The sequence below is a fragment of the Melopsittacus undulatus genome, chromosome 8 (assembly GCF_012275295.1).
Source record: "Melopsittacus undulatus isolate bMelUnd1 chromosome 8, bMelUnd1.mat.Z, whole genome shotgun sequence".
Taxonomy (NCBI): Eukaryota; Metazoa; Chordata; class Aves; order Psittaciformes; family Psittaculidae; genus Melopsittacus; species Melopsittacus undulatus.
This window is the reverse complement of record NC_047534.1, coordinates 7,233,957-7,255,292: the sequence shown is the minus strand read 5'-3', so window position 1 is coordinate 7,255,292 and position 21,336 is coordinate 7,233,957. Positions and strand designations below refer to the sequence as shown.

The 21,336-nt window shown below is 36.2% G+C and overlaps 1 protein-coding gene across 1 annotated transcript in view; it reads left to right on the top strand.

Annotated features, from left to right (window-relative positions):
• Positions 1–21,336, top strand: part of TRRAP (transformation/transcription domain associated protein) — a 99,761-nt gene that overhangs the window by 13,116 nt on the left and 65,309 nt on the right. Inside the window, exons 13-29 of the mRNA XM_034065312.1 lie at positions 376–454; positions 1,479–1,713; positions 3,257–3,584; positions 3,697–3,794; positions 4,434–4,628; positions 5,297–5,488; positions 7,156–7,321; positions 8,531–8,787; positions 9,625–9,825; positions 13,296–13,447; positions 14,530–14,729; positions 15,510–15,727; positions 15,852–16,049; positions 16,725–16,985; positions 17,958–18,119; positions 19,322–19,418; positions 19,883–20,004. Of these exons, the coding sequence (XP_033921203.1) occupies positions 376–454; positions 1,479–1,713; positions 3,257–3,584; positions 3,697–3,794; positions 4,434–4,628; positions 5,297–5,488; positions 7,156–7,321; positions 8,531–8,787; positions 9,625–9,825; positions 13,296–13,447; positions 14,530–14,729; positions 15,510–15,727; positions 15,852–16,049; positions 16,725–16,985; positions 17,958–18,119; positions 19,322–19,418; positions 19,883–20,004 (3,161 nt within the window). The remainder of the gene's footprint in view (positions 1–375; positions 455–1,478; positions 1,714–3,256; positions 3,585–3,696; positions 3,795–4,433; positions 4,629–5,296; positions 5,489–7,155; positions 7,322–8,530; positions 8,788–9,624; positions 9,826–13,295; positions 13,448–14,529; positions 14,730–15,509; positions 15,728–15,851; positions 16,050–16,724; positions 16,986–17,957; positions 18,120–19,321; positions 19,419–19,882; positions 20,005–21,336) is intronic.

Genomic DNA, 21,336 nt, shown 5'->3' with positions numbered 1-21,336 from the left:
TTCTTCCATAATTTGCAGAATGTGATGTTCTCTTAAAGCAAAGACAGCTACCATATTGTCCCTTTAATTTAAGTGTACCTGACTGATTCCCTGTCCATTTGAGATTTCATTCAGAAAATGCTGGATTTTGATCTTTAATACTGTTTGGAAATCTGCGGAGAATGAAAGTTGCTGGCTATTCCTCTTTCTCTCTTTGCTTATTTTTAAATGTCATTTAGACACTGCCTTTTGTAAGCTTCAGGGATGAATTTTGTAATCAAAACACTTTGACTTAGGTTTAAATATTTAAGTGATTTCATGCTTAACTGTCTTATTTTGACTATTTCCTATGTCAGTCATGTATAGATTTTTCTTTTTTCTCCTTTTTTAATATAGAATTTATTCCATGTATGGACAAGCTCTTTGATGAATCTATACTAATTGGCTCTGGATACACTGCCCGAGAGACACTGAGGTATGACAGAAAGTTTGGAATAGCGTTCTGAGTACCTGCCAGGGCTAGTATCTTTCAAAGTTTATTAATGTTTACAGTAATGTCTGTATAAGGTCCTAAATCTTTGCTTTAAATAACTGATTTTATTAGATTCCAATATTGGAAGGGCTTCTGTTGCTGTAGGGTTTTTATTGTTGAACACTTTGATGCTGCAGCATGGTAGTGTGAGTGCAGGGCAAAATGAGATAAATGGGGGAATAAACATGATTTGATTTTTTAAATTGCAGAGCACAACTGAAACAGTCATTATTGTGAAATCAACTCGGTATCTTCCTTATATTTCATGAAACTGCCTAAATCTCATGTGCAGTGTAAAATCTGAATGAGATTTAAACTATTTTGGCAAAAAGTACTTTAAAACTTACTCATTCACAATTGAAAAACAAATGGGGAGAATACTTACTTTCTTTGACTTCAGTAGATACTTATATATAGTTTTTATGTGCTTTTGCTGATCAAATGAAATTATGCAAGCAAGAAGAATTACTTCCTCTTGCTCAAGAATCAAGTGTACCTTACAGACAACATGTATTAGATCTAGAAGTATTCTCTCTCCTAGATGCTTAAACCTGGTATTTAAAAATAAATGATTTTCCAAATCTGTTTTCATCACTACTTTTGAAATCATGAATAATCAGTGATCATCAATTGTGAAACAGGTTGCCAAAGCTTCTTAAACTGTGGTTTAAAACATGCTAATTTGCTGTCAGCTGTTCATGTTAATGTGTGCTGGGGATGATGTGCGGCAATGGGGAAAGGTGAGAGAAGTAGCATTAGTGTTGTGAGACAGATTAATGAATCTTTGGTTATAATTCTCTTGTGTAATTAAAAAAGGTGTGTGAACTTGGGATTTGCATATAAAAATAGAAAATGTGGATTTAGAATCTTGGAAATAGATCCAGGCAGTAATTATCGGTTAAGTGCAATTAACAACAATCTAAATTGTCCTCAATGTGTTTTCTTCATTTCTTGTTTTTACTAATAGACCACTTGCATATAGTACACTGGCAGACCTGGTACATCATGTCCGTCAACATTTACCACTCAATGATCTCTCCCTTGCTGTCCAGTTATTTGCCAAGAACATTGATGACGAGTCGTTGCCTAGCAGTATCCAGACAATGTCTTGCAAGCTTCTGCTAAATTTGGTAGACTGTATCCGGTCTAAAAGTGAGCAGGAAAATGGAAATGGTAGAGATATTCTTATGAGAATGCTGGAGGTATTAATTTGTTTAAAACATTTGCTAATGTGTTCAATATCCTATTTTATAGTATGTTATCAATCATATTTTACTTTCTCCTTTATTCAGAAATGAGAATATCTAGAAACAGTCTGCATACTGTATTTCATTTCAGGATTTTAGAGAAGGCCTCTTTAAAATGCAGTGCAGCTGGGATAATATCTCAAATACAGCTGAGGTGCTTTGCCAACTCAGCTTATTCATTTAGTGACTTGTTTCAAAGCAGGAAACCGGATGTCTGTGATGCTAGGGTAAGAGGATTATCTCACAGGTCCTTGGCATAGCCCAGTATAATCTGTAATATGTGCCATATCTGAACTTTCAAGACCTACTGATCCTTTTAAGGATCATCTTTATATGGAGGACTTTTGAGGGGGCCTTTTCTTTTTGTTACTTTTGAAAATCAGGGATGCACCTGGGAAGCTGTCATCCATGGTCCAGTACAAGTGAAACGCAACCTACTTGCTGTAGCCAAGATTTAATGACTGAAGGTTGCCTAGCATTTCTTTTGCCACAGCATAAAGATGCATTCAGGTTGTAAAACAGTAAAACACTTGTAGGGTAAACACTGGTTTAATAATCTAATGTGAGACCATGTCTTGAAATCTAAAAGCAGTGCTTCAAGATGACAGACAAAGCTGTGTGGATGCTTGTTTTGGTCATCTAAAAATTTTGGATGTAGTGGATCTCCTTGCATCTTTGACTCTTCTTCTGTCAGTGACAGACTTTCACAGTTCTGAGTGTCCCAGGGAAGAGTTCAGTCATTTTAGTAATCTCCAGATTATTTGGTATTACCTTTCTAAGGCAGCAGCAGTTTAGGGAATGGCTTTCATCCTAAATATGGAATACAGCTGATGGCAAGAAGGGAGCATACAGAACTCTGCTGGTAGTGCGGAGATACCTGAGCAAGCTAAGTTGATGTAGACTTTAAAATCTGGAAAGTACAGGAAATTCTAAATTGAAACTTTGTGCCTTACATCCCTTGTTTGGTATCAGCCAAGAGCAGAAATGTTGGGGACCGCTGTTCTGCAGGATTGATTATCGCTTGATAAGGCTGATATGCTGCATACATAAAACCTATAATGTGTACATCTTTCAATACATATCTGATATACAGTAAATATAGGTCTGACGAATCTGAGGTTTTTTTTGCTTAGTAGTAAATATTTATTGACTGAAATACTAAGTCGTATTTTTAAAAATGAATTCAAATAGCTGTACATTTTGTAGAACTGAAGAGGTCAGTTTTAGTTGATGGTTTTACTAGTTTTCAGCAAACATTTTTACTTTTAGATTTTGTTGAAAAGTAAGCAAAGTACTTGTTGATACATGTTAAATGAGCACGTTAAATGTCTGCTGTCATTGGGTAACCTCAGGAATACTGTTGTAAATTTTTGAGCTCAGTATGCTGACTTAAATTATTAGTATTTTTAAATTTAGAATGGTTAGTTGAAGAAGAAACTTACTTTCTGTTTTCTCCCCCTCCCTGCTCTTTGATTTGCCTTTCCTGTTTTTGCCATAGGTTTTTGTTCTGAAATTTCACACTATAGCACGATACCAACTGTCTGTAATCTTTAAGAAATGCAAGCCACAGTCTGAACTTGGGGCTGCGGAAGCCACATTACCTGGAGTACCAACAGCAGCAAATGCAGCTCCTGTTCCTGTTCCGTCTCCTGCCCCAGCCACTCCAGTGGCCCCTGCACCAGTACCTGTGTTTGAAAAACAAGGGGAGAAAGAAAAAGAAGATAAACAGACGTTTCAGGTCACAGATTGCCGAAGCTTAGTGAAGACTTTGGTCTGTGGTGTCAAGACAATCACATGGGGCATAACATCATGCAAAGCTCCTGGTGGTAAAACTGCATAATATTTAATTACATTGATCTCTTGTAATTCTACAATTAAAACAATGAAAATACTTCTTTTTAATGGTTAACCACTGCTTTATTCTTTATCTTCTTTCAGAAGCACAATTCATTCCTAATAAGCAGTTGCAACCTAAGGAGACTCAAATCTATATAAAACTGGTAAAATATGCAATGCAAGCATTAGATATTTATCAGGTATGTAACTTGACTGTTTAGCACTTTTATTTGTACAGTTACTCTGTGTTAGATCTTTTAATAAGGAATTATTTGCCAGCTAAAAGACAAATCTCATGTGAGGTATATTTTCCTAAAGTCTTTAATTTCAGGATCACAGCTGTTGGGAAATGTTATGAATTTCAAAGTACTTACCACTTACCAGGAGCAAATTATTTTCTTAACAGCTGTAATTGTTTGTGTTTATACAGTCAGGTCAGACTGAAAGCAATTGACTTTTATGTGGTGGATTAGATGTTTTCAAGAGATAGTTTAGCTATCAGTTGAAGTATTCACACGACTGCGTTTGTCTTCTGTAGCTACACATAGCACTGATGAAATTTAAATGTACATGATTTGGAATTAAGTAACTTTGCAAATATGCTGTGATATCTCCTGCTGTTGGCTTTCTCCACTTCTGACTTAGTGGTTTTAAAATCTGTGGTAGGAAATATTCTATTTTAATATTTTGATTGTCACCATTGGCTCTTCTAATTGTATGTGGCTTCATGTGAAACCTGTAAAATGCCTTTTCTTTTTTCAAAAGGTATTCTAAGAATAGTGTGGGAAAAAGGTTACCTAATTCTGTAACCAGTGTATGTGTGTTCTCAATTCCTGTAGGTCCAAATAGCAGGGAATGGACAGACATATGTTCGAGTAGCAAACTGTCAGACAGTCAGAATGAAAGAGGAAAAGGAAGTTCTGGAGCATTTTGCTGGTGTGTTCACAATGATGAACCCTTTAACTTTTAAAGAAATCTTTCAAACAACAGTTCCTTACATGGTGGAGCGAATCTCAAAAAACTATGCTCTTCAGGTATTATGTTTTTGTTTACTTTTTTCAGTTGAGAATAAATACCATCCAGAAAATAGCTTATACCTGAAACTATGTAAGGCTGATACGGAATTAGAAATAATAATGTTGAAATTAGCATGCAGGATTTGAAGCAGTCTATAGAAACACTTTTGTGAAGATGGCTTCTCAGAAGCTTTCCAGACCAAGTTTAGAAGATATGAATAGAATCACACAGAATCGTAGAGCTGTTACGGTTGGAAAGGATCTTTACAGTGATATCTAGTCCAACCCTTCTGCCAAGGCAGGGCCATCTAGAGCAGGTTACACAGGAATCTGGTGAGGTGGTTTTGAATGTTTCCAGAGAGGGAGACTCAGTGACCTCCCTGAGCAGACTTTGTTCTTGAAATATATTGAACATTGTGGAGTTCTTGTTTTGTTGAGGTGGTTGTGTTAGTGTTCTGTTTTACAGAATACAAGTTCTATATTGCACATTTAAAATTAAACTTTAAATTTGAATGGTTAAGTTACAGGCATGATTGTTGCCACTGAGGATAACCTGAATCACTTGGGTAGCAGTGGAGATGGGGCAAGAAATTTGTCTTAGCTCTTTGTTTTAAATGGGTAGTGCATTTATCCCTCTGTTCTTTTCATTATAGCAACAATAACTCCTTTGTCATTTCATTCTATAGATTGTTGCCAATTCCTTCTTGGCAAACCCTACTACCTCTGCCCTCTTTGCAACGATTTTGGTAGAGTATCTTCTGGATCGGCTGCCAGAAATGGGCTCTAATGTGGAACTCTCCAATCTGTATCTCAAGCTGTTCAAGTTAGTCTTTGGCTCAGTTTCACTATTTGCCGCTGAAAATGAACAAATGCTGAAGGTAAAGGTCATTTGTCTTAAAACCAAAAAAATCTGTTTTTACTGAATACATTCTTCAGATGTCTGAAGAAACTTTGGTTTTACACTAACAGTTGATAGTCTTTTCATGTTTGAATCATTATTACTGAAACATCTCCGTTTTTCCCAAATGCAGGGTACATTGCCTTATTTATAAAAGATGGTTTCTATGAATGTTTGCTTCATATTTGAAGCTACAAAGTGATACACTAATTCTGAAAATAAATGACTGATACGTGTTTGTGATCTGATTAGGATTGCAATAAACCCATGTAACTTCACTGTCAGGATATGCATATCTTCTTGCATATTTTTCCTCTCTGTTTCCAAATTAACTTAAGACTTTTGCTTAGACTGGAATCACTCTTTTTTTTTGTATGTTGCTGAATTTTGTTCATTCATGTCATATTCAGTGACATTTACCTCTTTAGTTAGATATTTTTGTGCTCTCAAAAAGTCTGCATTAAAGAATGCTATTTCTGCTATTGACATCATACTATCTTTGTAGTCCAAGGATCTATTTATGTTGGTGAGATCATCTCATTATTCACTGAGTACAGAAATACTGAGCTTGATGTTCTGTTCTTACAGAAGTAATAGCTGCCTATACCCAGAAAAACCATTAAGATATTGAGTGCTGCTCCTTCTCTCATAGTTTCTCTCCATGTCTCTTCCTTCTACCTTAGAACAAACAACATTCTGATACACATAACAGTGTGATAATCTTTTCTGTGCTTAAACAGCAGGATCAGTATCGTTTTCTGGGTGGAACAAAGTGGTGGCTACTAATTTTTCCATATTTTTTGAAAGACAAAAGAATATGAAGCAATATATTAATACAATCTTGCTTAAATTCTTCCAGTTTGTCATCAGAATCAAGGTCATTTGGATTTTATAAGCGGAGATCCAATTTAAAGAATGGGATGTACTACCTTCACAGTTTCACGCTTTTGTTACCTCTTTTATTTCACAGGATTGATGATACGGGCATTGGGTAGACAATTTAATTGAATGATGAAGGCTATTTGCAGCATTTGCATAACAATGTAGAAAGCTTTTAGATATTAATGAAATCCAGAATTGTATCACTGTTTGTTCCTGATCTGTGAGACTCCTTGTATTTGTCAGCTGTTTTTAACGATTTCTGCAAAATGTTAATGTCTCTAGAAAGGCCACTGGTTCCATGACCACTTTTTTACTTGTAAAAGTTTGCTTTCAAAGTGCAGTTTTAGCATTCACAAGCTCTAAGAATTAGTGATGAAGTTAGATCAGAAGTAAACCAATATTGTGTCATTCTGACACTTCTGATTTCTGCTACACATCCCTGGCTTCTGTGGAGCAAGTCTTCTTCATTGTGTCAGATTTGCAGAAAGTTTTATAGTAAAGTTACTGCTTGCGGTAGCAAGCAGGCTTGATTGTTTGGCTAATATGAAAACAGGATTTAATTAAACAATGTTTAGGGTTCTTGATACTGTTCAAATACAGATTTAATTTTTACCTGCTTCAACAGTGGCATAAAATTAGTGTGGGATCAGAGTAGTTGGAATAGCTGAAGGTTTTTGATCTGAGAAACTTGTTGCATGCTATTATTGTACAGTACAATGATGATAATATTTTAGTAATCTTCAAGATTTATTTTTTTTTTCATAGCCCCATTTGCACAAGATTGTGAACAGCTCTATGGAACTTGCACAGACTGCCAAAGAGCCCTATAACTATTTTCTGCTACTCAGAGCACTGTTCAGATCTATTGGAGGAGGCAGTCATGATCTGTTATATCAAGAATTCTTGCCGCTGTTACCAAACTTACTACAAGGTAGAACAATACCATCTTTCTTCACCCTAGTTTCTGATCTTTTTATGTAAATAGTAGTAATAAAGTTATGTAATTAGAAAACCCCAAACCTAAAGCCCTAATCCCCCTGATAAGTAGTTTCTAATTTTTAGCAGTTGATGAAATACCTTGAATGTGGCTTCTTTTCATTTGCTATCAGCTGCTTCAGGCTCCATAGTTTTGGCTGCTTCACAATTTCTGCTGCTTGTTTTTCTGCTTCACATTGTGGGGCTGTTGGTTTGTTTGTTCTTTTGTTTTGTTTTGCTTCTTTCATATATTTTTTTGCTTGGAAAGCTTTGTTAGCATACAGCACTGGGGGACAAGAGTAACAGGAGAAGCAATGGTGCCAGGCCATCAGTGGTTTTGTGGGTAGAACATTACAGAGAAGCTCTGGTTGATCTGCTTTTGAGGGCATGTGTATGCACCTGCAAGTGCATGGTAAATGTAAATGCACATAATGTCAGTCTGCAAAAAGAAATGGAAATAATCAGTTTCATTGAGGATTTGTGCTTACAAGAACTGTGTTCCAGAGATATGATGAGCAAGGAAATGTGGAGAACTGTTTAAACCTAAGGACAAGCTAATGGGAACAATTCCAGGAATGTGTAATCCAGTGGTTTCCATGTACAGCTCTAGTGTCAATTTTTACTGTAGTTAGCAAATGTGTATGTTATCTATTGATCATTATATGATACATGTCAGTGCAGAAGTGCTAGGTAGGTTTATGAAAACTTGATGGGAAGAAAAATAAGTTGGGCAATGTGTCTAGTCTGTATGGGACAGTGAATGTACTTGAAATCCTTTAATATTTATTTTCAGAATTCCAGATATTTCAAAACCAGTTTGTTCTATGTGGATTTTATTTTTTTGTTGTTGACACAAGGCTGAGGTTTGAGTTAAACGATATTTTTCTGGTTTTCACCTGTATTCAAATGCTACTTTATTGACTTTAATATTGAATTTTAGGATATGCATAGATGCTCCTTTTGTATATACATGTACCTACAAAAGCATTTACGACCTAAAATGTTTAGATCTAAGTTAAAATTGTGAATGGTATTACATTTTGTAACTACAGTATCTATGGATTTGAAAGCTTTTAAAGATGTGAGGTTATTCTAAATTTAGGAAACAGCAGTTTGTAACAATAAACTACCTTTTTCCTTTGTATAACTTCTGAATGATTTGCAGGACTTAATATGTTGCAAAGTGGCCTTCATAAACAACACATGAAAGACTTGTTTGTAGAGCTCTGCCTCACTGTGCCAGTTCGTTTGAGCTCTTTACTGCCTTATCTGCCAATGTTGATGGATCCCTTGGTGTCTGCTCTCAATGGATCTCAGACCCTGGTTAGCCAAGGCTTAAGAACTCTGGAATTGTGTGTGGATAACTTGCAGCCAGACTTTCTGTATGATCACATTCAGCCAGTTCGAGCTGAGCTAATGCAGGTAAGCATGTTCTTTCCCATTAGACCACAAGAGGTCATTGATTCACTAAATATTATTAGAAATTTGGGTGAACTTTTGGTTATAAAAACTTAAATGTGTTATGAGAACCATACCAGTCTGGTGTGTATGTATAAGGCCAGTTGGTGTTGTGTTGTTAAACTGAAAACTGTGACAAATTCAAAAATGATTTGTTTTTTCTATACCCCTGTTAAGGACTTTTAAGAGAGTGTATGGTTAGTAGTTGGAATTAAAGCAGTAAAGAGTTGGGTTAAAGTTAAGACTTGGAATTCCGTAGCAAGACTATTACTGTGTTTAAGATAAGTTGATGCAGAAAACGATTTAAATTTTTTAATTAAAAAAAAACCAAACCAAACAACAAAAAAACCCCAAACAAACAACACAAGCTTATTACCTTCAGCATCTTATGACTGACAGCTATATGAAGTCTTATGTATACAGTGAAGATGATGTGACTGAAAGTTTGAGCGTTTTAAGTGTGTCTGTTTCCCTAAATACACTGCTTTCATATAGTTTATATATGATACTTTAGTTGCTTATTATGTTTCAGAACTAGATCTTTGAGGTTGTTTGATTTCAGCCTTAACTAGGTTGCTTTTTTGATGTAATCTAAAACTACATTAAGGACAACCTTATTACTAAACAGTTGAACTGTTGCAAGCCAAGACTGCTTTTATTCCATCTAGATAATTATTTTCTGGAATTTACAGATCAGCCAGATACAAGAATAAGTGTCTTCCTTAATACTTTTTTACATTACAACTTGAAAAATGTTGAAGTGAGACTGGTCTGACCATGTAACATTTAAAATATTTACAGGCTTTATGGCGTACACTGCGCAATCCTGCAGACAGCATTTCTCATGTGGCTTATCGTGTACTTGGTAAATTTGGTGGAAGTAATAGGAAGATGTTAAAGGAATCACAGAAACTACAATATGTAGTCACAGAAATCCAAGGCCCCAGTATTACAATTGAATTTTCAGACTGTAAAGCGTCCATTCAGCTCCCAATGGAAAAGGTAAGAGCTTAAATTATTTTCTGTGCTAAGAAATTGTCTCAGTTTTCCTTTATTACAGATTTTTTGGAAGTTTGCTTGTAAAACCTAGTGAAAAATGTGTGGTATGTCTGCCAGTTCCAGATGTGAGTTAATAACTACAGAATTTACGTAATTAAAAGTAGATTTTAGGACCTCTTGCATACCTGATTTTTATTTTTATTTAATATCCCTTCAGTTAGACAAAGAGATTTCTAATTTGTGTTTGTAACGAAGACACAGAATCTGAACCCACTTACGTATTTTTCTGAGTTGCCAGCCTTGGCAGGTAAAGGACAAAACATTGTTCCACAAATCACTGCAAAGAGCTATTTTTTTTTTCACTATGTAGTGTAGTATCAGTTGAGAATCTCTATAAAAGGCAGATAGACTTACACTAAATTCTTCCCTTTATTTTGACATGCAAAACTAGCAGAAGCTTGCCAACCTGTTCTTTCTTTATTGTCCCTTCAAACAGTTCTATATGTCACTTCCAAATTTTAAACATGCTGTTCTGCTTTTACAGAGTGATAGAAGATAAAGTAGCCCAAATAAATGCTTTTCAGTACACGTCTTTTTTCTTCCCTTTTCTAACTTTTGATGTACTGCTTTGATTAGGAGCAAGAATGTACTCTGAATCCTCCTTATTTTCCTTTTGAAGTGTACTGAAAACTTACTGTAGAAATTTTTCTGTGATGATTATTAGAATAACTCCAGTGGTTTGGTTTTGTTTGTTGTTTCTAGGTTGGGTATAGTACTTCTCAGAGCTATAAAACCACTTTGTACTTGCACAGGCTTTCATCTGACAATCTCAGTGTGTCACAACTGCTTACTTCTCACTAATTACAGCAATCTGATCAGTGTCTTTGGATCTGAGAGTGAAGCTATATTTTGAGTTAATTTGGCCTGTAGAGCTTACCTTACTTTACCTTTTCAATTACGCTTTCATAAATACATTTCTGAATGTAGTAAACAGTTTTCTGTACAGTCAGCTGGGTCTCTTCGGCTCCATACAACCATCAGTGTTCAAAATAGCTTGGAAAAATGATTCTTAAAATACAGATAGATTTATGGATCTCTCCTCTTTACTGAAACTGATGACTTCAATGCATATAAATACTCTTAATTGCTGTCATTTTCCTGTCCAGCTAGGTTTAATTTCAACGTTTTCATGCATCTAAGGTGTTGGTTAATGATAGAGAATGCTCTTCAGCTTCTTGGTGTTGACCAAGAAACAGTGTATCTGCTGAATACTTTGTAACTATAAACAGGAAATGTCAAATTAGAAGTAGAAAGAAGTGGAATAATTTGAAAATGAGAAATCCATGTTTCATTTTAGTGCTTTAGTAGTTTTCTGCGGTCTGTGTAAAACATAGAATCATAGAATGGTTAGGGTTGGAAAGAACCTTAAGATCATCCAGTTCCAACCCCCTTGCCATGGGCAGAGACATCTCACACTAAACCATATCACCCAAGGCTCTGTCCAACCCCACCTTGGAACACCACCAGGGATGGAGCATTCACAGCTTCTCTGGGCAACCCATTCCAGTGCCTCACGACCCTTACAGTAAAGAATTTCTTCCTTATATCCACTCTAAACTTGCCCTGTTTAAGTTTAAACCCATTACCCCTTGTCCTGTCACTACAGTCCCTAATGAAGAGTCCCTCTCCAGCATCCTCATAGGCCCCCTTCAGATACTGGAAGGCTGCTATGAGGTCTCCACGCAGCCTTCTCTTCTCCAGGCTGAACAGCCCCAACTTTCTCAGCCTGTCTTCATATGGGAGGTGCTCCAGTCCCCTGATCATCCTCGTGGCCTCCTCTGGACTTGTTCCAACAGTTCCATGTCCTTTTTATGCTGAGGACACCAGAACTGCACACAATACTCCAAGTGAGGTCTCACGAGAGCAGAGTAGAGGGGCAGGATCACCTCCTTTAACCTGCTGGTCATACAGCTTTATTAGGCTCTTAATTCTGGAGTAAAAGGCATGATCAAAATCTGTGCTGTTTGGCACTGAACCTTCCCAGGCTGTCAGAAGCACGATGCTAGGTCCTGTTCACCTTATCTGCTTTTTCCTTTTTAATGTTGAAGGAGGGAGGAACCTGAGCACTGCCATTCCAGCTTGCATCCCTGCATATGAGAAGATTTATAGAGAAGGCTGCGTGGAGACCGCATAGCAGCCTTCCAGTATCTGAAGGGGGCCTACAGGGATGCTGGGGAGGGACTATTCATTAGCGACTGTAGTGATAGGACAAGGGGTAACAGGTTGAAACTTAAACAGCAGAGGTTTAGACTGGATATAAGGAAGAAATTCTTTACTGTTAGGGTGGTGAGGTACTGGAATGGGTTGCCCAGGGAGGTTGTGAATGCTCCATCCCTGGCAATGTTCAAGACCAGGTTGGATGAAGCCTTGGGTGATATGGTTTAGTGTGAGGTGTCCATGCCCATGGCAGGGGGGTTGGAACTAGCTGATCTTGAGGTCCTTTCCAATCCTAACTATTCTATGATTCTATTGTTCTTTTCATTGAGATACTTAAAAGGTTATTCAAACAGTGATGGGATGACAACTAGTTAAGTCAGTAAGTGAAAGATGGTTTTCCTTTCAAAGAAGGCAGAGCCTTTTTATACATAATCCTGGTTTAGCATAAATGCTTAGATTTTATTCACACTTGATCAAGTATCATTATTTATTATTTCATGCACTCCAAAACAACTTTTATGCATTGTTTTACTGTATATAATTTGGTTTTACTTTCTTCCTTTAGTTTTTTTGGAAGTATAGAAAGTATCTAGCTGTGCTTACGTATATGCAAAATAGACATTTTCCAAAAGTATGTACTCTCCATTTTCATTGCATTTATATCTTAAGAGGTTATTTGAATTATTCTAAAATACATTAGATCTTCTTGCAAAGGAAGAATAATATTTCCATTAAGTAAATTGTGTTTAGAATTTACTTACAGGGACATTTAATCATGATGTATGATTAAATGTATGATGAAAAATATGTTGCATGGAAAACATGACGAAGTAATTTGTAAGATAAAACATTTTATGGTACCATTTATATGTGCATATAAATGCATTGGATACTAACAGTATATAGGGATTAGGAACAGCAATTATTGCTGGAGGGAAGGCAAGGAAGATTTTCTTGAGGGGGGAGAGAGAGAGAACAAAGGTGTACCTCACTCATGACTTCATATGCTTTCTGACCATGCAAATAAATATATCTGCCATGAAACTTTGCATTTATAGAAGCACAGCAAGTATCGTGGTAATTCCCAGTCTGCACTCTCAGGCATTCTTTGCATTTCTGAACTTAGTCAAAATTGTACGTACTTTTAAAGTTACTTTTAATATATGTTAAAGATACCATTCTCTTGATTAATGACCTCATTGTAAATATTAAGAACAAGAAGTATTTGGCTACTATCTATCTCTTTTTCATTATAGGCAATTGAGACTGCTTTGGACTGTCTGAAGAGTGCTAACACAGAACCGTATTATCGGAGGCAAGCGTGGGAAGTAATCAAGTGTTTTTTGGTAGCTATGATGAGCCTGGATGATAATAAACATGCACTATACCAGCTTCTTGCGCATCCCAAGTATGACAATTCTTTAAACATAAATGTGTATGTAAAATTTATGGTGTTTCTAGAACAACCTAATTTAGAGACAGACAGTGGTTAGTCTAGGTAACATCACCTTAATGGCATTTTTACCCGATTCCTTTTAAATCAGGGCAGGACTTACCAGTAAGAGGGATGCAATCAACAGGTTATCTAATGCCAGTGACGTGTCAATGTTCATACTTTAATTTTCTCCCCCTAATCACAGTCCAGTGTTACAGTGTTACATTTTTTAAAAATTAATTTTAGTTTAGTATATTTAAATAGTTGGAATATTCCGGTCCTTAATTGCAGTTTTAAGACTAACTTAGATTGTGATGCTTTGTGTGTACCTTTAACTTTTTACTAAAATGAAAGAGATACAAAATACAGTTTCATTTAGTGACCAAACTATAACATAGTCACAGATGGAACCTCTGTTTGTGTTACTGTGGGGGCTTTTTGATGATACTTTTAATTACATATTTTACAGTTTTAGTCATTGATACTTAATGAGTTTATTGCTTTTAGACAACTTTGACATCTTTGCCCATGAAGTATGTGCTAACTTTGACTCTTTCAGTGTAGTAAATACAGCTAAAGATTATAGTAACTTTTATAATTTGGACTTGTTAGACTTGACATAAATATGACTTTGCAATGAATAGGTTTTGTTGGGCAGTGATTTGATAAATAATGTTTCAATCTTTCAAGATTAAAATCAAATGTCATTTTAAAAAAAGGGAAAATGTCAAAATATTGAAAATGACATTCTGTAATTGAGTTGCAACGTGAGGCCTGTATACCTGTTATTTGCAATATACATGGCTTCTTCTAAACCACTGGCTTTAAATGTTCCTGATGAAATTGAGCTATCCATCATGTTTGAGACCACTGCTTGACAAAATTAATATGGATGGAGTGAACTGGTCTAGCTCTGTCAAAATGAGGGGAAAATGGGAGGTGGAGAAGGAGCTTGATATTGAAAGCAAACTTTAAATCAAGTACTTGACACTGCTCACAACTGAGCTGCCAGAACTGCAGTTTAGGGTTCTAATGAACTTCGTTTTATCTTTCAGCTTTACTGAGAAGTCCATACCCAGTGTGATTATTTCACATCGATACAAAGCTCAGGATACTCCAGCTCGTAAAACATTTGAACAGGCACTGACAGGGGCGTTCATGTCAGCAGTCATCAAAGACCTGAGGCCCAGTGCTCTACCTTTTGTAGCCAGCTTAATCCGCCATTACACAATGGTGGCAGTTGCTCAGCAGTGTGGTAAGTGGACTAGAGATCATGTGGACTGTCATGAGAGGGGTGGAGAAGTTTACTGATGTTCTAAGAGAGATTTGTTTTAAGAAAGTCAGGATATTGCAGTGGTTTCTGGATAGATATGTTGCTTTTTGTTTGATGGCTGAATTACATTTTAATTCTTTTGAGCAGTAAAAAATTACAAGGCAGGTTTTAAAAAACTATCAATGACCAAATAATACTTTTAACATGCTCCACCTAATGAAGTAATTGCAGCTTAGCACAGGTTATATTTCCAGATAATTTGTGTTACTTGATTATACACAGTTATTTTTGTAGGTGATATTTAATTGGGTTGTTTCCACTCATGATTTTGAAGGACCATCAGAGAAATGAAGTAAATGTTAGAGCACTGCAAGTGCCTTGTACCTATGAAGAAAACTTTGTGCTTGGAATTATACTATGTGATAAGTAATTTGGGAAAAGACATAGTATAAGCATATCACTGTTCATTGTCACATTAATGTAACTTGAATTTTTATGATTCTTCATTTTAATTAATTCTTCCTTCAGTGCATTTTCTAGTGCATAGAAGAAAATATTCAAGTAGATACGATCTTTTTTTCTTCTAAAAGTGAAGAATGCCTTAGAATCCATTTACGTGCAAATAGACATAGTACTTACTGGTTTTGCCATCAACTCGTTTGAGGAGTAGTAAAATCTAATTGAAAGTCTATTCATATTGAAATATCCATTGTTTTATCATTTTTTTCCTCTATTTTTTTTCTTCCCCACCACAAACTACAGGTCCTTTTTTGCTGCAGTGCTATCAGGTTGGAAGCCAGCCTAGTACAGCCATGTTTCATAGTGAAGAAAATGGGTCAAAAGGCATGGATCCCTTGGTACTTATTGATGCCATAGCAATATGCATGGCATATGAGGAGAAGGAACTCTGCAAGATAGGAGAAGTTGCTCTAGCAGTGATATTTGATGTTGCAAGCATTATCTTGGGTTCAAAGGAAAGGGTAATATATATTTTTTTTAAATGAATTTGAGTGATGTAATTTCAGCCAATACACATTTGTTTCTAAAATTCTGGAGACTACCAAGGAGCTGAAATAGCAAACTGATGCATTTCTTTCTGTCCAGGCTTGTCAGCTTCCCTTGTTTTCATACATTGTGGAACGATTATGTGCTTGCTGTTATGAACAAGCTTGGTATGCTAAACTAGGAGGTGTTGTGTCGATTAAATTTCTTATGGAACGACTGCCACTAATTTGGGTCCTCCAGAACCAGCAGACTTTCCTGAAGGCACTTCTGTTTGTTATGATGGATCTAACTGGAGAGGTATTTAATGAATTAATTATATCAAATAGTATGGGGAAAACAAGCTTTTGTTTTTAAAATTCTCCCAGATTGAACTCTTGCTAATCTTGTTTTTACTTAGCTTCAGAATGTATCATATCTATGATAGTTATGTGTAAATTTTAGTCATTTTAACTTAAACCAAGACCCGAGGTTAGGAATGAGGTCTGTTTTTAATACATAACTTTTTTGAAGTTGTTGGCAATACGTTGGTTTCTTTCAGAGGAAATGTGTACAGGTCACATTTAGATCAGTGGAAGAACTAGATTCACTGTCACTTGCATGCAAAACACTGGTGTGGTTTTCTTCTTTGTTTAGTTTGAAAGTTGTTTATGTTATCAAAAAGCTGTATATAGTTATAGATACCTAGAGAATTGCAGGCTTGACCTTTTCTCAGTTGTGAATCATACAGTGACAGCATTGCTAAGGGTTGCAGCACTTCAGTTAGTTTATAAAATTGTGCTGTATTGCAGCTTTTAGTTTTGGAATGGTTGGTGGGAAGACTAGTTTAATGTGTGTTCTGTTTAAGCTTTACATGGTTTTAGCTGTTTGCAAAGGATTCATCAAAATCAAATACTTAGTTCATTGATGAGTAGTGTGTAGATTTGTGATCTTTGTTCTCTACATATTTGATAAAAGTAATCTATGATACCTTAGGTTTCCAATGGAGCAGTTGCTATGGCAAAGACCACATTAGAACAGCTTCTAATTAGATGTGCAACTCCTTTAAAAGATGAAGAAAAAACAGAAGAAATCCTAGCAGCACAGGAAAAGTCTTTCCATCATGTCACACATGACCTTGTTCGAGAAGTAACCTCTCCAAACTCCACTGTGAGAAAACAAGCAATGCATTCATTGCAGGTACTTGCACAGGTCACTGGAAAAAGTGTCACAGTGATTATGGAGCCACATAAAGAGGTAAGATAAATACTTCCTAAAAGTAAGCTTAAAGTTATTTACCAGTTTGGATTTGCAAAATGCTTTTCTGAGTATTTTTTCCCACATTAGTGATAGCATATACTTGTCATTTGCTAGGTTTCATTGTTCTAAAATACACCGTGGTTGCAGTACTGTAGAGATGCATACAAGCTGTGCTTGGCTACTTAGCCAGTATTTATAGTGTCTTCAGGTTGATTTACTTCCTGAAATTATGGGCTGCTCATCCTACCACTGATCAGACATAGGCTAGGCCAGGTACATACTGCATTTAGAACCTCAATTTTGTGTTATTTTCTTAATACGAGGTACATTGCTATGCCTTTCTGTATCCGGGAGGAGACTATAAAGATTGTTTAAAATAACTTTTTGCTCGATACTCCTTAAAGCTAGTAGCATTGATGCGTTTGAAAGAGAAGTAAATGTACATAAGCCCTAAGGGCCACCACAACATATGAAATTGTGGCTGTTGTTATGGTAGTTCGTGAACATACAGAGAAACCCCCTAACTGGTATCTTTTGCTAATGATGTTTAAAGAGGAAAGAGAAGTTGATGTGATGGAAAAAGCTCACATAAATGTTTTTGTTTTTCTGATGCTTTAGGAGCTTAAAATATTCTTGACCTGAACATTTGAAATGCTCAGGTCTATGAATTTCTTGTCTATAATAATAAAATAATAGAATATTGTCAATTTATTTAAACATCATGGGCCTGTTCACAGAGAATATGTAACAATTACAGTTACTGAGTTGTTTTAATAACTGTCTAGGAGTTAAATTAGTTCAGAAAAGTACTATTCTTCTTGCATAGTGGTTTCTGAAGAGGTATGACTGTAGCCACAGTAGTAAATGGATAGAAACATGCAGCCATGACCGTGGTGTCCTCTTAATGGTTAGGTCTGTAAGGTCATTTGAATAGACTGCTAATTCAGTAATCTAAATTACGTTGTGTAGGTTCTTCAGGACATGGTTCCTCCTAAAAAGCATTTGCTTAGGCATCAACCAGCAAATGCCCAGATTGGCCTGATGGAGGGAAATACATTTTGCACAACCCTGCAACCACGATTGTTTACAATGGATCTGAATGTTGTGGAACACAAGGTTTTCTACACAGAGGTATTTTCCTTTTATGTTCTGATAACATAGATGCTTAAGTAGAGATGGTGTTACAACTTTCATTGTTAAAAATACACATTTTTCTCTGTGCATTTTAAACTTTCACCAAAATGTAAGATTTTACCTTTTGAAACATGAACTGAGGTCTGCCTTTACCTGCAGCCTATTAGCTTTGAGCTAAGCAGTCTGTGAAATACATTAAATGAACTTTGGTGTTGAAGTCCTAATCTAGCAGCCCTAACTTTCATATTTAGGTCTTATTTTGTGCACAGTATATCTACTAAATAAATCGTTGTAACACCAAAACATAGACGTTGTTTGTTAAGGTTTATGAGTCCGTAACAGTTTGAATAAAATCAGATATAAAACTAGTGTGTAGATTTAACTTAGATAAATTGTCTAGTCCCTTAGTTACCTAGCTTGTCCAAATATAAGTCCAGGACGTCTTTAATTCCAATAGTAATTGCAGTTAGTAGGGCCAGGTATGCAGAGGATCCTCTGGTTTTGACTTAAGACAAAACCAAAGTGCTGTACATCAAAAATATCTGTAAAGGTGAGAGTGATATATCGGTATTTTTAATATCTGAATCTTGTTAGTGTTCTTGGATGTACGTGTAGCCTGGACATTATGAACTTGCATAACTTTGCTGTAGCCTGTTCAGTGTTTTCTAACTAAATCTATATACATACATTGAAGATGCTTGCCTGAGGGGCAAGAGCAAAGAGGAGACCACTATAGGAAAGAATTGTCCTGGGTATTAGAATTCCTGAAGACATTTTCAGCACATTTTTTCCCTGTTAATCCCCTTCTGTTTTCCTACCCCATTCCTCAATATTTTCATTTCTACTGTCATTCAGGAGGCAAGCTTTTCTGTAGACCTGCTCTTCTTCTATCATATGAGCAGCCTGTTTGCAAATAGACCAGCAAGATACAGGGCAACAAAATGCAAAATGGCTAATTATTGCCTGACTTTTCTCTGGTGGCAGTGCTAATGGGCTCTCTAGCCTCTGGCTAGCCACCAGTTTTAACAGGAGCTTACACTGATTTTGAGTAGAATTTTTCCTTTTGGTGAGATTTGGAAGGTGATTAGTGTGCTTCCTTGAACTTGGCTCTTTGAGGAAACAAGACTCAAGAAGTAATAGTACCATTTCAGATGTGGTTTGCAATGCTAAGCTGAAATGATTTATTTTCTTTTCTCTAGTTACTGAATTTGTGTGAGGCTGAAGATGCTGCTTTAATGAAACTACCCTGTTACAAGAGTCTTCCATCCCTTGTACCTCTTCGGATTGCAGCCCTAAGTAAGTAATATAGCCCTAAGTAAGTAATATTTCCTAAGCAAAGTTTGGTGTAGATAAGTGACCTTGCGAGCAGCAGGCAGTCCTCTCCCCAAGATCAGCAGGAAACTTGAGACTGATGACTGCTCCCTAGAGGTCACAGTTTAATGGAGAGAATAATGAGAAAGTATCACTGCTTTCTTAATGACTAAGATTTAGTTTCTGAAATTAACCCAAAATATTTTTTAGACTAATTATGTTGTATAGCATTAGGAAAACTTTAGAATACTGTTAATAGCATTCCTAATCTTTCACTATTTTATGATGCCTGTAGCTTTTGACAAAGTATGCTATAATTTATCTGTCGGTAATTTAAGATGAAATAGAAGAAACTTGAAGAGAAGAAATGTAGAATTAGGTTTTCGTGTGTTTTTTTTTTTTCTTTTTCTTCCTTGAGTTAACAAAGAGAACAAATTTGATGTTTGCAGATGCTTTAGCTGCCTGCAATTACTTGCCTCAGTCAAGAGAGAAGATCATTGCTGCACTTTTCAAGGCACTTAATTCAACAAATAATGAACTGCAGGAGGCAGGAGAAGCATGCATGAGAAAGGTTAGTGTATTAAAACAGTGTTGCTTTTGAGGCTATTGTTCTCTCTGCTTTACTTCCTTGTTACAAAGCTTCTTGTGAAAGTTCTATGTAGTAAATGATGGCTGTTAACTTCTCGTTAGTGACACCAATATAATTAAGTTTCTGTCAGATGTGGGTTTTTTTTGGGGGGATTTGAAATTAGCCATAAAAATTTCTTCTGATTGAAATTAAGCATTAAAAGCTCTTGGGCAAGGACCAAGTCTTTCAGCCTTTCTGTCTGTCTGGTCTTTTGGTCTTTCTGTTGTTTGGTCTTTCTGTTTGTTTGGTCTTTGTAAAATGAATCTTCTAAATAGTGTCAGTCCTTCCCAGCAGTTTTGCAAACATTCACGCCTGGCTTTATTGTAAATGCTTTTCTCATGTTTCTCTTTTGTTCCTAAAAAGTAGTAAAGACCTCATGGTTGTTTTTGGAAAAGTAGGCAATACAGCAGAGTTAGATTCTGCATCAAAGTATGGCAGTTCCTTAAAGAACAGGACTGTGGCTGTCTTTATGTTCAGCATTAGTATCCTTATGTGGTGCTACACTACCCTGTCCTGGGGATGCTAGGACAGGGTAGTGTAAAAAAGCTGGAAGGACAGTGAAAGGCTGTTCTCTCATCATGATTTGTTGCACAGTAAATATGCTTGATTCTGATTCAGCAAGATTTTAATACCGTTTTTCTTGATACAGAAAATAATAAAAATACAGCTCTTTGTACTGTGTAGATTTGCTGTTATCTAATGGGGAATATAACTAGAATAGTACTGCTGGTTTATGATTGTTTAGGCCATTTTACTAAAGGTCAGATGTTGCCTTTTCATGTCACTGTGGTCATGAGAGGAAATGTACTTATTATTTATGGCTTGCTGACAGTACAGTTTGGTTGAGAGAGGTAAGAGGAAGCAAATAAGGGTTATTCCGACCTTTGCAATTGGTGTAAGATTTTTCTGATTGTTTTTTTCTCTGTCATAAATCTATGCCCACAGGATGTTTGGTTATGAAATACTCCCTTCGGCTGCTTGCAGCCAGGTTCTCTTGGACTTTTATGTTACTCAGAATTCGTGCAGACTGTAAGACAGAAATCTGCTCTTGTCTACAGCCAGACGAATGGCAGTTCTTAATAGGCAATGTCTAAGTGATTTGTCCTTAGCTGTGTATTTAATTTATAGTTGTGGCCATTTTTCAGTCTGTCTGTAATTAAGATCTCCTCCTTGATTATATTATGGAATATCCTACTGTGTGTCAGAAATGCCTAAGTGCTTCCCAAATTCATCTTGTCACTGTGTATATTTCCAGCAAAAAACATTGTTTAAGGT